Source organism: Berghia stephanieae, chromosome 7 (genome assembly GCF_034508935.2).
Source record: "Berghia stephanieae isolate SIO BIC M18660-M18661 chromosome 7, UCSD_Bste_1.3, whole genome shotgun sequence".
Lineage (NCBI taxonomy): Eukaryota > Metazoa > Mollusca > Gastropoda > Nudibranchia > Aeolidiidae > Berghia > Berghia stephanieae.
In genome coordinates this window covers 9,072,412-9,085,418 of record NC_088366.1, presented here as the reverse complement: position 1 = coordinate 9,085,418, position 13,007 = coordinate 9,072,412, and the positions used below count along the sequence as shown (strand labels likewise).

General features: G+C 39.0%; 1 protein-coding gene across 6 annotated transcripts in view; it reads left to right on the top strand.

The window, feature by feature from the left end:
* Positions 1-11,792, top strand: part of LOC144976653 (uncharacterized) — a 50,746-nt gene extending 38,954 nt beyond the window's left edge. For all 6 annotated transcript variants that reach the window (XM_078920963.1, XM_078920967.1, XM_078920962.1 and 3 more), the window contains exons 4-9: positions 731-1,022; positions 3,314-3,621; positions 3,997-4,230; positions 6,414-6,603; positions 8,321-8,650; positions 9,445-11,792. In XM_078920963.1, coding sequence (XP_078777089.1) covers positions 731-1,022; positions 3,314-3,621; positions 3,997-4,230; positions 6,414-6,603; positions 8,321-8,650; positions 9,445-11,484 — 3,394 coding nt within the window. In that variant the 3' untranslated portion in view covers positions 11,485-11,792. The remainder of the gene's footprint in view (positions 1-730; positions 1,023-3,313; positions 3,622-3,996; positions 4,231-6,413; positions 6,604-8,320; positions 8,651-9,444) is intronic.
* Positions 11,793-13,007: the final 1,215 nt, after the last annotated feature.

Below are 13,007 nucleotides of genomic sequence, written 5' to 3'. Positions count from 1 at the left end.
CTTACTTACTATACTACTACACTTACATACATACATACATACTACTACACATAAAAGGGGAAAAAATAGCGAAACAAATGTCTTAAATATATATATTTACCCCCCCCCCCCCCCCCCCCCCCAATGGGAGCGATCTTTATTCATGTTTTCGTCCAACCAGGTCATCAATCACACGATTTGTTGCTGTCCAACAAGTGGATATTTCTTAACAAATGTAAACACACTGCTTTGTTTACAAAAGTTATAAACATGCCCATATGTCAAGCTGAATAAAATGACCAATCGTGATGTTAGATATTTAAAAAGCTGTGAACACTTTTCACTATGTTGGTCACTTTGAGCACATTTTGCAATGTGACCAATGGCCATGTAAATTTAATATAGATCATGGCAATTGACGTAAAATTTAAGATTGGGAACAGAATTATCTCTCCCCCCTCTCTCTCTCTCTCTCTTTCTCTCTCTCTTTCTCTCTCTCTCTCTCTCTCTCTCTCTCTCTCTCTCTCTCTCTCTCTCTCTCTCTCTCTCTATACTCACACCACACACACAAACTCTTCTTCTCTCTCTCTCTTCTCTCTCTCTCTCTCTCTCTCTCTCTCTCTCTCTCTCTCTCTCTCTCTCTCTCTCTCTCTCTCTCTCTCTCTCTCTCTCTCTCTCTCTCTGTATCTCTTATTTTTGGACTATAAGCTGTGATTACCAATTCTGAGATTATTTATTCATACATTTTCAGCATTGCCAAAATGGTTGGGAAAAACTTGGAACAGAAATTGTACGAAACCCTCGGCGTCTGCAGCCAGTCGAAGAGGATCTTCCCAGGCCTGTTGGCCGAAATGACCACCCCAGTGATCCAGGACCATTTGGTGCAGACTTTGATAGAGGAAGGGGTGGACGAAGAAACGGCCAAGGAGGCTGTGAAACAATCGTGGGTGGAAGGCGACACGGGGCAGGGGGGAGACGTTGTCAAATCCATCCACCCAGACCTAGGCACTTTGTTTAAGATACTGAAGGCCAACGACATCAAGGTGATCATTTTTTTAAAATATGTTTTTTAAAAAGTCCTTTATTATTATTTTTTTATATATATTCATTCATTTGTTTTGTTTTGTTTTGTTTTTTAAAATTTATTATAGTATTTTATTTCTTTTATTTTCATTAAATGGACTATGCGTAGTGAGATTGGTTTTAGAATATACATTCCAATTTCTGTAAAGCAATTAAATGCTCTGTGTTGGATGACGATTTAACTGTTTACCTTAGACAAGAGTCTCACGGATAACGATATTTGCAGATTTTTCTGCATTTGCGGATATTTAAAATTTAAAAATTTTTTGATGGAAAAGGAATGGGATAGGTTGGGGCCTTCAGGAATGAACACCCTGTTGAATAAATTAATTACATAATCGCAACATGGTATTTGGGAATAATGTATGGGCTGTGTACACCTCGCTGATTTTTCTGCAAAGTCAGTTCCCATTCCTGGTGTCCGTCATAAACAAGATGAATAGATTTAAGTGTTAATCGCATTCCATCTGAGTTCCAGCCAATTGGAGACAGGCTTTAGATCGGACCCCCGTACAAACCTGCCTGGTACTACGAAAAGTTCGAAGAATTACAAATTTTTGGCTCTGGCTGCAGAGCTTCAAATGCGTCTTTGACTCGATAAATCTTACTGAAAAAGAAAGTGTCATTCCACACAACCTATAAACAACCACTATCAGATCATCATCATCACTACCACTATTACTACAACCACCAACACCACATCATCCTCACTATCACCAGTACTACAATCACTACCATTAGGTTTTGGCGCTTTACTTCATTTAAAATAAGGAAACTTTGGGATTGTATTTGGCAATGTGTTAATATAGCATAATATAATTCTAATCAGTTATCTATTTAGAAAAATACAATGCCAAATACCATTCCAATTCACTTTTCTTATGTGCGGAAATTCCTCTTTCGGCATTGAAATTCCTACGAGTGGTCTCTGAAATTCCTGTGAACCAAATTTATAGTTGGCATCTCTGCCTATATTTAGGACTTTGGAGCATTTTTAAAAAATCAAGCCGAGGGCAAATTATAATTTGTAAAGCTAATTTTATGGCGACTTTTCGTTTTTTCCTTGGAAACCACAAATTTCTGAAATTTCAAGTAGGGAGCTCTGTGCCATAGGTTCCAAATTATTTTTTCTTTTCTTTTCTTTTTTAAAATTTTGAATTTAGCAAAGTGGCCGACAGTCCTAATGAAATTGGCACTGGCCCGATTTTGCAATTTGAGAAAAGTTTTAAGAATAAAAAGATTGGTCTGTTGATATGTTTGGAAAGGAACCTTGCCTGTCCCAGGATTTTGATTTTTTTTGACTAGTAAATTAAAACAAGGAACATAAAAAAGCTCTAAATCTTGATGATATTATATAATAGTCCAAACATCCTGGTGTTTTGTGTCATGACTGTATTAATAACAATAATAATAATAATGAAATTTATTTACATTGCGCCCACTCCTCTATACAATAAAGCTCTAGGCGCATAACAATAACTTCAATCTATTCAAATCTTTCTCTCTCTCTCTCTCTCTCTCTCTCTCTCTCTCTCTCTCTCTCTCTCTCTCTCTCTCTCTCTCTCTCACACACACACACACACACAAACCTTCCACCATCCAACTATTTAACATATTTACAAAATAAAGTAATATATATATATACATATCCTGTGATCATCGTCTGCTCAAATAAAATAACGAATAAATTAAGAATTGTGTGTTAGGGTGTCCCGATTTAGCTCTTTGACAAGTTGGCTGCTATGATTTAGATCTGAACAAGTATGAAATGTGCCAAACAAAACAAGAAAGAAAAATACTAGAAAAAAAAAACCATTCCAAAAAATAAGTTTTTACATTACACCATGGTGTAATGATAGCACATCTGACTGGTAATCAGAAAGTCTGAGGTTCGATCCCCAGTCGAGGTAGACTTTTGGGAGGATTTTTTTTCTTTCTTGTGTTATTCTTACTTGCTTTGTCTGGCACCTGTCTTACATACTTGTTCAGATCTTTATCTTACACCAGTGCCTGCTCCTTAATTACTTAACTTGATTTGATTTGGGGATTTTATTCCTTGTAATTTTTAAGCCAGCCCCCCCCCCCCCATTCCACCACCCCATTCCCCCACCCCCTTTTTTTTGTTGTTGTTGTTTTATGAATAAGATTGAAACATAATCATGGAATGGGTGCAATGCAATTGAACAAATTTGAAGTATATGTTTTCCGAATCAAGGGATTTTATTGTTACATCATCCATTTCTCCCCCCAGATTGCTATCTGTACGGCAGACAACAGGCGTGGTACCCAGAACACCCTTCGTCATCTCGGACTGTCGCAGTACGTCGACATGGTAGTGTGCGGTGACGACCCTCAGACGCACCCAAAACCGTCCCCTCACAACGCGTGGAAGATCTGTGGTCAGTTAGGGGTTGATCCGAATTGGACCGTCATGGTGGGGGACACCAAGGCCGATGTGGGCATGGGCAAGTCGGCCCGGCTGGGTTGGGTTGTCGGAGTGTTGAGTGGTGTTGGGGATACAGAGGAATTACTGCCTGAGGCTGACTATATCATTGACAAGTAAGTGAAAAATTAGTCCAAAATTTGTTAAAGAATATTTTTAGAGAAACTTGCTAAGCTGATCTCATATCTGGCATTTTTGTCAATAAAAGGTCAGCTTTTTTCCTTTTTTCTCTCATCCTTTCTTTCTTTGTTTTTTTTCTTTCCATCATTGATTCTTTCTTTCATTCTCTCTTTTATTATTTCTTTCTTTAATCTTTTTGATGTTATATAGTTATTCATTTGGTTCTCTATTTATTTATATTTATCAAAATATATTTGATATATTTATTCATCTATTTGTTTATTTATTTTATGCGCTTTATCAAAACGTTTTTTTATATATTATTATTATTATTATTCATTCAAATTCATTTTTATCTTTATTTCACCCAGTGTCAAAGACATCCTACCACTCATTCTACCCTATGACGATTGGGTCAACTGCTACACCTACACATCTCACGAACGTCTTCTCATCGAACCTCATGACCTCAACCAGCAACAGGACTCCGTCCCCATAGAGACCATCGACATGAGTAATGTAGACGTGGTCATCTTTGACCTGCACGGCACGCTTGTTTGTTGCCAGGACAAGTACATCAAATGGTTGGGAATAATCACGGAAAGGTAAAAAAAAATATTTTAAAAATTGAGCTTTTATATAGCACAATATCCACTAAACGTGCTCAATTAACTTTACAAAAGGGTCCCTGACCAACAGCAACATGTAACATAAAGAACGAGACACGATGCCTGTTAGGTGATACTACAATTTTTTTTTCAGACATAAACAACGATGTTAACGACCAGGTTCTCATTTTACACCTGAGTATGGTGAGAGAATGTGAGTGAAAAGCCTTTTCCAAGGACTCAACTATGCGCTGAGTGAGGCTCGACCCCAGGACCCTCCAATCCGAAAGCGAGTGTCATACCACGAGACCACATAGCTGCACGTGTAATATGGATGTGGAGGGTTTTAATTCTTCAGCCGGTCAGCATTCGCTTCACATGCAAAGGAATATAGATTAATCTCAGATCAAGTCAGGATTAAAAACAATTTTTTTTTTCTGATCCCCCCTGCCCATTCAACTGTGGTTGGGTAACTGGGTTTGTTAGATCTGGTGGAAAGTACTTGCGATAGACTAGCATCCTATCCAAAGAGTAGCGACTAATTGCTATTGTCCATCTAACGCTATAGAAACTGGGATAAACTCTTGACTCTATAGGCCTTATGGCTCTGATGGACTACATGGGTGGGTAACTGTGATAATGACACTCGTGCCGACTTCAAATCATGTTCAATATGTTATCTTGATAATAAAAGGAATGAAATTGACGTCACTCAGCTCTTTTTTTTATTGTTTTTAGACAGCCATTTTTTATGAATAGTTCTCACAAAATTATATCAATCAGTCAATAAACGTTTAAGGTTACACATAGTTTTGTATGTTGGTATGTTATATCCTGCTGGTGGATGTTGTGAGCTTTTTAGCTAAATGCACAGCATACTAGGTGACACTTTAAGACAATGCTCTCTATTCTGTAACACTGGGTGGGGTTCCTGACCTCTCATAGTGGGCAGGGAGGTATATACTTTGTCTTCTATCCCCCTATGTCTGTTTTCCAACATGCTTTTTGTCTTTGTCTTGGAATGAGATTACTTGGTTTTAACCTGGCCCTGGCCGGATACCCTGGCTGGGAGGGAAACAGTCAAATGTATAGTTAGTTTTGGGAGATGAAATTTTTTTCCCTTGTAAATCATCTCTCTGTTATGCACTGTATTATGTATTATATATATTTTATTTGTAAACATTTGAGTGTATCCTCTTAGTGGGGACCTTTGCCTGTGTCTGGATGACACTTTTAGGTGATCTCAGACTAAGTACTTTGACGGTGTGCTCTTGGAATCTACATCTGTTCCCTATTTGAACCAATTCCCCTTTGTCCTACCTTTTCTTGGGTGCTTTAATTGTAATTCTAGAACTTTTTACTATCCCATTTTCTTCCTTTTTACTGGCGCTGATATGACCTTAATGTGTTGCAAGCGCCGTAAAACCCTTAAAAACAAACATAAAACATATTCTGTAACACATTGATGATGTTTTTAAATTTTAAAAATCCATAACAAAGCCGAGATACAACTACATTTAACAACATGCCAATTATTACAAGCATGTATGAAGGTGTCGAATACCAAATCGTCAATAATTTTTTCTTTAACACTAAAGATATTGCGTGCAGAATAAAACGGCAAAGTGAAATTCTGAAAAAAATAAAATCTTCAATCTACTAGTCTGAAACTTTCAGAACAAATTTATAGACTCCAACAACATTTTTAAAAAAACAGTTAGCTCTTTATAAAGCAATGGTCCATGAAAATGTTACAAATAATATTGAAAATGAAATAAGCTGGATGTTGTTGTTTTTTTTTTTTTCAAATCCTTTTTTTTTTTTTTTTGTCAAATCCTTTTTTTTATGATTATGTCCATATATGTGAAAGTGAATAATAACGTGAAGTTGAATGTAAGCTTCAATTTATTTACAAAAACAGAACAAATGAACGTTTTGGGTTTCCCCTTTATCAACAAAACAGGATGATTGAAACACCACAAATGAATGAGATGAAATGTGGTTACATTCAACTTCACGTTATTATTTATTTCTTCGAGCTTCGAGCAGTAACATTTACACTATATGTGAAAGTGGCAACTTTGGGAACAGGGGCTGCCATCTTGCACTGTTTCTTAGTTTTTTTTATGTTGTTTACTTTATTTATTTTATTTTTTTTCCTCCTTCGACAACAACATCAGACTAGAAAGTATAACAGATATGGAGCTTGCACCGGTCATCTACAAACACATGGGGGTTTGCCCGGACTCCAAAGAGATGCAAAGTGGTCTTCTGGCTAAGGGACTGGCAGTCGAACTCAAGGAAGAACTGGTCAAACTCCTCAAAGGACAGGGTTTTCATTACGAGGAATCCATCATCACGGTCAACCAGGTAGGGATTAACTCTTCCACTTTCACTTGAGCTTTTATATAGCGCAATATCCACTAAACGTGCTCAAAGCACTTTACAAGGGGTCCCTGGCCAACAGCAACACATAACATGTAGGACGAGACATGAAGCCTGCCGGGTGATATTACAAATTTTTGGGACAGAGACAACGCTGTTAACGGCCAGGTACTCATTTTACACCTGAGTACGGTGAGAGAATGTGAGTAAAGAGCCTTCTCCAAGGATGCAACTATGCGGCGAGCGAGGCTTGAACACAGGACCTTCCGATCCGAAAGCGAGTGTCATACCACTAGACCACATAGACCACTCTTTCAACGCGCTGAGGTTATATTCGCATTTCCGTCACAAACTGGCTGACACTTGATCGATGCAGCTTGAGGATGACAAGCTAAGTCAAAGCGACATTCGACTTTGGTGCAAGATCTTTTTTAAAATAACACCCCCTCCCCCTAGGGCCAATTGAATGTTCTGATGAAAGAAATGATACCATCGGTTCAGTTTATATATAGTACTTTTGTAGAAAGTAGGATTGGATTACATTATTAATTTTGCCTTTCAAGACCGGCTGCACTGTGTGACCATTGGCCAGTAGAACAGATTCTGCCCCTGGCTGCACAGTGCAGAGACAATGCTGTTGATGGCCAGGTACTCATTTTACACCCGAGTACGGTGAGAGAATGTGAGTAAAAAGTTTTTTCCAAGGACTCAAATATGCGCCGAACCCAGGATCTTCCGATCCGAAAGTTAGTGTCATACCACAAGACCACATAGCCACTCATGTTTAGTGTTGGTGTTGGTTTAAGATTGATTCTAATGTGCTTTGAACACTAAGTGAATATTACGTTATATAAAACCTCATTTTGAAAAAACAAATAAAAAATGTTAAGAGTTTCATGGCACGTCTAACACTTTTAAGTCATTTTAAAAAAAAGAATCCCCTTTATTCATCCCATAGCAGAAATTTGTCTCTAGGGTCTATTCCAAGGGAAAACTGGAATAACCCAGGCGTCAGTCGCAGTGCAGCTAGGGCGAGGTCACTTGCTCAAGGCTACAAATTGCAGCAGCGGGTGATCGAACTCGGTACCTTTCGGGTACGAAGCAAAGACCATACCGCTGAGCCACGCTGCCTCCTGTACCAACAATCATGATCTTACAGGCAGGGAGGTACAAACTGTGTCTTCTATCCCGCTATATTTGTTTTCCAATTTGCTTTCTGTCTTTGTCTTGGAATGAGATTACTTAGTTTTGTCCTGACCCTTGGAGTCCTTGGCTGGGAGGGAAAAAGTCGAATGGATAGTCAGAGTTTTGGGAGATGATATTTTTTGTCTTGTAAATCATCTCTCTGTTACGTAATGTATTCATTTTTTGGGTTATATATAATAATAATTTAAGTGTATTCCTCTTGGTGGGGACATGTGCTTGTGTCTGGATGAGACTTTTAGGTGATCTCAAACTAAGTACACTGATAGTGTGCTCTTGGAATCTACATCTGTTTCATATTTGAATCAATTCCCCTTTATCTTACTATTTCTTGAGTGCTTAAATTGTTATTCTTGAATTTTTTACTAATCCGGTTTTCTTCCTTTTTACCAGCGTTGATATGACCTAAATATGTTGCAAGCACCGTAAAACACTTAAAAAACAAGAATTTAAAACAAAAGACAATACTAGACCATACGTATTTTATTTATATCTACAGGTGTGGGACGATTCAGAAAAAGATATGATGGTTGTTAGCAAAGTTCTGTTGGACGAGGACATCGAGACACTTTTCAAGACATTGAAAGAGAATGGTGTCAAGATTGCCATCAACACGACGGAGATCAGAGAACGAGCAGTCGGGGACCTGATGGGAGTCGGTCTTTCCCAGTACGTGGACATCCTTGTCTGCGGAGACGACCCCATCTCCAGGCCCAAACCCAACCCCAGGAACGTGTTGCTGATCTGTGAGGAGATGGGATCCGATCCGGACAAGGTGGTGGTTGTGGGCGACACAGGGGAAGACATTGCAATGGGACAAAAGGCAAAGGTAAGGATAATTGGGAGTTTTGTTTTTTGTTGTTTTGTTTTTTTTTGGGGGGGGGGGGGGGGTGGTCATGATAGCATAGTTGGTAGCACACTCACCTCTCAATGAAAGCAAGTATTGCTCCTGTGTGCAGTAGAGATTTTTGGAACAAAATTGGACATAGTGGTGATTGTTAGTCAATGTTCGTGAGGACATCGCAATAGGACGAATACAGATCCTGTACCCAAACTGTCTAAAGTGCTCTGAAGTTATAGATGGTATCACCTTTTTGATAGGAGAATCTTATTTAAATGTTATTGCTCTAGAAAAATGGGTAAAAACGAAAAATTAGCCAGCCGGACTGAGACCATCGTTACAGGTAATCACCGGCCTTAGGAGGGAAATTACGCTTTTTTAGGATGCGGCCAAATCAAGGGGGAATGTTTCCAATGCCTCGGCCAGACAAAGGATATAAGAATAAAGGACTGAAATGCACCTGTCAGAAATGGGGATAGGGATTGTAGTGATTTTTTACTCCTTCAGGTGTAATTTCAACCATTAGAAAATTGTAATCATGTTTTTGAAAAAAAAAATTTTTTAACTTATTTATTGATTTTTGAAAAGATTATTTATTTATTTATCTATTTATTTAGGATTTACTATTTATTCATTTATGATTTATTATTTATTTATTTAAGATTTATTATCTATTTATATATGATGTATTATCTATTGATTTTTAAAATGATTTTTTATATTTTTTATATATATTTATGTATTGATTAGTTAATTTATTTATTTCTTATTTTTTGTTTTAGGTTGGTCTGACCATTGGAGTGTTGACTGGCGTTGGAAATCGATCTGAGTTGGTGATTGCTGATCACATTGTGTCAAAGGTCACGGACATTCTGTGCCACCTTGAAGCAAAAAGTGACAATAGCAACAAGAATAATGAAAATGACAGCAATTCTGTATCATCATCGTCATCATCATCTTCTTCGTCTTCTTCAATGTCAAGGAAAACTGCTACAGCAGCAATGTCATCGTCACCGTCATCATCATCCTCATCATTTCCTTCAAACACACGTCTCTTCTCCACCTCGAGTAATTTGTTGTTAAGAACTGCAATGCCTAACTTGTACAAAGGGTCAAGGTCATTCCAAACCTCTAGTAAAAAATGTAAGACCGACGGTGATGCAAAACAAAAATACGACTACATTATCGTAGGTGCAGGGTCAGCAGGATGTGTGCTGGCAAATCGGTTAACGGAGGATGGTAAAAACAGTGTGTTGCTCGTCGAGGCAGGTCCCAAAGACAATTCATGGAAGATTCACATGCCCGCGGCGTTGATGTACAATCTGTGTGATGATCGGTATAATTGGTATTACCACACGCAGGAGGAACCTCACATGGAGAACAGGATTATGTATCAGCCCAGAGGGAGGGTATGGGGTGGTAGCTCTTCCCTCAACGCCATGGTGTACATTCGTGGAAATGCATTCGATTACGACAACTGGGAAGCCCTGGGTGCCAAAGATTGGTCCTACGCTCATTGTCTCCCTTACTTCAGGAAGTCCCAGAGTCATGAATTGGGTGGTGACGATTATAGAGGAAAGGACGGGCCTCTTCATGTTTCGAGAGGAATCACAGATCATCCCTTACATCACGCGTTCATCGAGGCTGGACAGCAGGCTGGGTATCCGTTTACAGATGACATGAATGGATATCAGCAGGAAGGATTTGGGTGGATGGATATGACCATCCATAAGGGGATGAGATGGAGTGCTGCGAGTGCCTATCTACTCCCTGCTCTATCCAGGCCTAATCTGTACACAGTCACAAACACACTGACTAACCGAGTGCTGTTCCACGGGAACCGAGCCATCGGCATCGAAATCGAGGAAGCCGGTATGACGAGTCAAGTTGAAGCGGAAAAAGAGGTGATTTTGAGTAGTGGAGCGATTAATTCTCCTCAGCTTTTACATCTTTCAGGTGTCGGGGATGCGGATTATTTGAAATCCTTGGACATCCCAGTCGTGCACCATTTACCAGGGGTGGGCCAGAATCTACAGGATCACCTTGAGCTTTACGTCCAACAGGCGTGTGTCAAACCAATCACACTCTACTCAGCCCAGTGGAAATTCCCACACAACATGGTGCGGATCGGCCTAGAATGGTTTCTCTTCAACACAGGTTGGGGTGCAACGACTCATCTTGAATCTGGTGGATTTATACGCAGTAGGGGAGGCCTAGAATTCCCCAACATCCAATATCATTTTCTCCCATCAACTGTCAAAGATCATGGTCGAGAAATGGGACCCTGCCATGCATATCAAGTCCATGTAGGGCCAATGAGACCTACGTCTCGTGGATCCGTTACACTCAAATCCAGAAACCCTCGGGACCACCCAAATATCCGTTTCAACTATCTCAGCACAGAAGATGACAAAGAAGAGTTCCGAGATGGTATCAAGCTTACCAGGGAAATATTTGCCCAAAAGGCTTTCGATCCGTACAGGGGAGAAGAAATGACTCCAGGGAAAGATGTGGTCACGGATGCACAACTCGACGACTACGCCCGTAAGATGGCTGACACTGCCTATCACCCATCATGCACCTGTAAGATGGGGGCTCCAAATGACCCAATGGCAGTTGTGGACCCAAGCACGCGTGTGCTCGGCTTGGAGGGTTTGAGAGTTGTGGATGCCTCCATCATGCCTCAGGTGGTCAGCGGCAATCTCAACGGTCCCACCATCATGGTGGCCGAGAAGGCAGCCGATATAATCAGGGGGATAACTCCATTGCCAAAGTCGGATGCTGCTGTCTACAGGCCGAAAAATCCTCAGCTACAGCGTTGATAATTATCAGTGACTCTTACCTGTATAGTGTGTGTGTACTGTATAGTTAGATATTTATTAATATTCTGGGTTGTTTTTTTAAAAATGCCTTCTTTATTCTTGTAGTTTTTTAAACTGAATCCTGATCTCTGTTATTATCAGTATAGATATTATTAAAACTTGTTTATAGCAGGCATGTGTTGCAAACGCCGTAAAACCCTTTAAAACAAACAAAACATAACAATCACTCACAATCACAGGGGAAAATGGGTCCTTATGTCTGTTATGAAGATGTTGAAAGAAAAAAAAAAAAAAGAAAAGAAATAGTATTCAAGCCGACAATCACCGAAAGAAATTGAAAATTGAGTTGTTTTCAGTCATACTTGGGGAAAGCAAATGATTCCATCGGTTGAACTATTGAATACAGCTTAGTGTTCTCTTTCTTTTGGTGTCATTTCGTTGCATTGTGACCTCATTTTTTTGGTCAGTGAAAGACTTATTAAAGACTGTGACAGGTTAGAGTCAAACAAAATTCCCTTCTGTAGAAGAATTAAGAAATTAGGGAGCAGGCACCAGTGTAAGTTCTGAACAAGTGTGTATGAAAGGTGCCAGACAAAGCAAGAAAGAAGAATAGAGTAGAGGTCGACTGATTTTTTGGGATGATATTTTTTCTTCTATTTTTCTTTCTTGCTTTCTCTGGCACCTTTCATACACACTTGTTCAGATCTTCTGTAGAAGATGAAACAGGATTCAAATCACGCATTCTACATAATTGCAGATTTCTTGAAACACAATTTTTTTAATTTGTATTTTTTGATGTTGTTTTTTTTTTTTTTTATTTTACAAAGATAATACATATTTAATGTTTGTTGCATGTGGCAGGCCTTCCACTTAAACTCATTAGCTGGATGGGGATCCTGACCTCCCATAGCGGGCAGGGAGGTACATACTGTGTCTTCTATCCCCTTATATCTGCTTTCCAACATGCTTTCTGTCTTTGTCTCTGAATGAGATTGCTTGGTTTTGTCCTGGCTCTGGCTGGAGTCCTAGCTGGGAGGGAAACAGTCAAATGCATAGTTATTGTTTTGGGAGATGATATTTTTTTCCTTGTAAATCATCTCTCTGTTATGTATTATTATTTTTATTTTGAATGTATAATGTAAGCATTTGAGTGTGTTCCTCTTTGTTGGATTTTGTGCTTGTGTCTGGATGAGACTTGTAGGTGATCTCAAACTAAGTACATTGGTGGTGTGCTTTTGGAATCTACATTCGATCCCTATTTGTTCTCAGTTCCCCCTTATCTTACTTTTTCTTGGGTGCTTTAATTGTAATTCTAGAACTTTTTACTATCCCATTTTCTTCCTTTTTACTCACGCTGATATAACCTAAATGTGTTGCAAGCGCCTTAAACCCTTAAAAAACAACAAAAACAACAAACTCATTTAGATAGATTTAATCCGCATTTATAGATGGGTTTGAAACACAAATTGGCCATTTCATAATTTTTAAATATTCGATCCCTATTTGTTCTCAGTTCCCCTTGT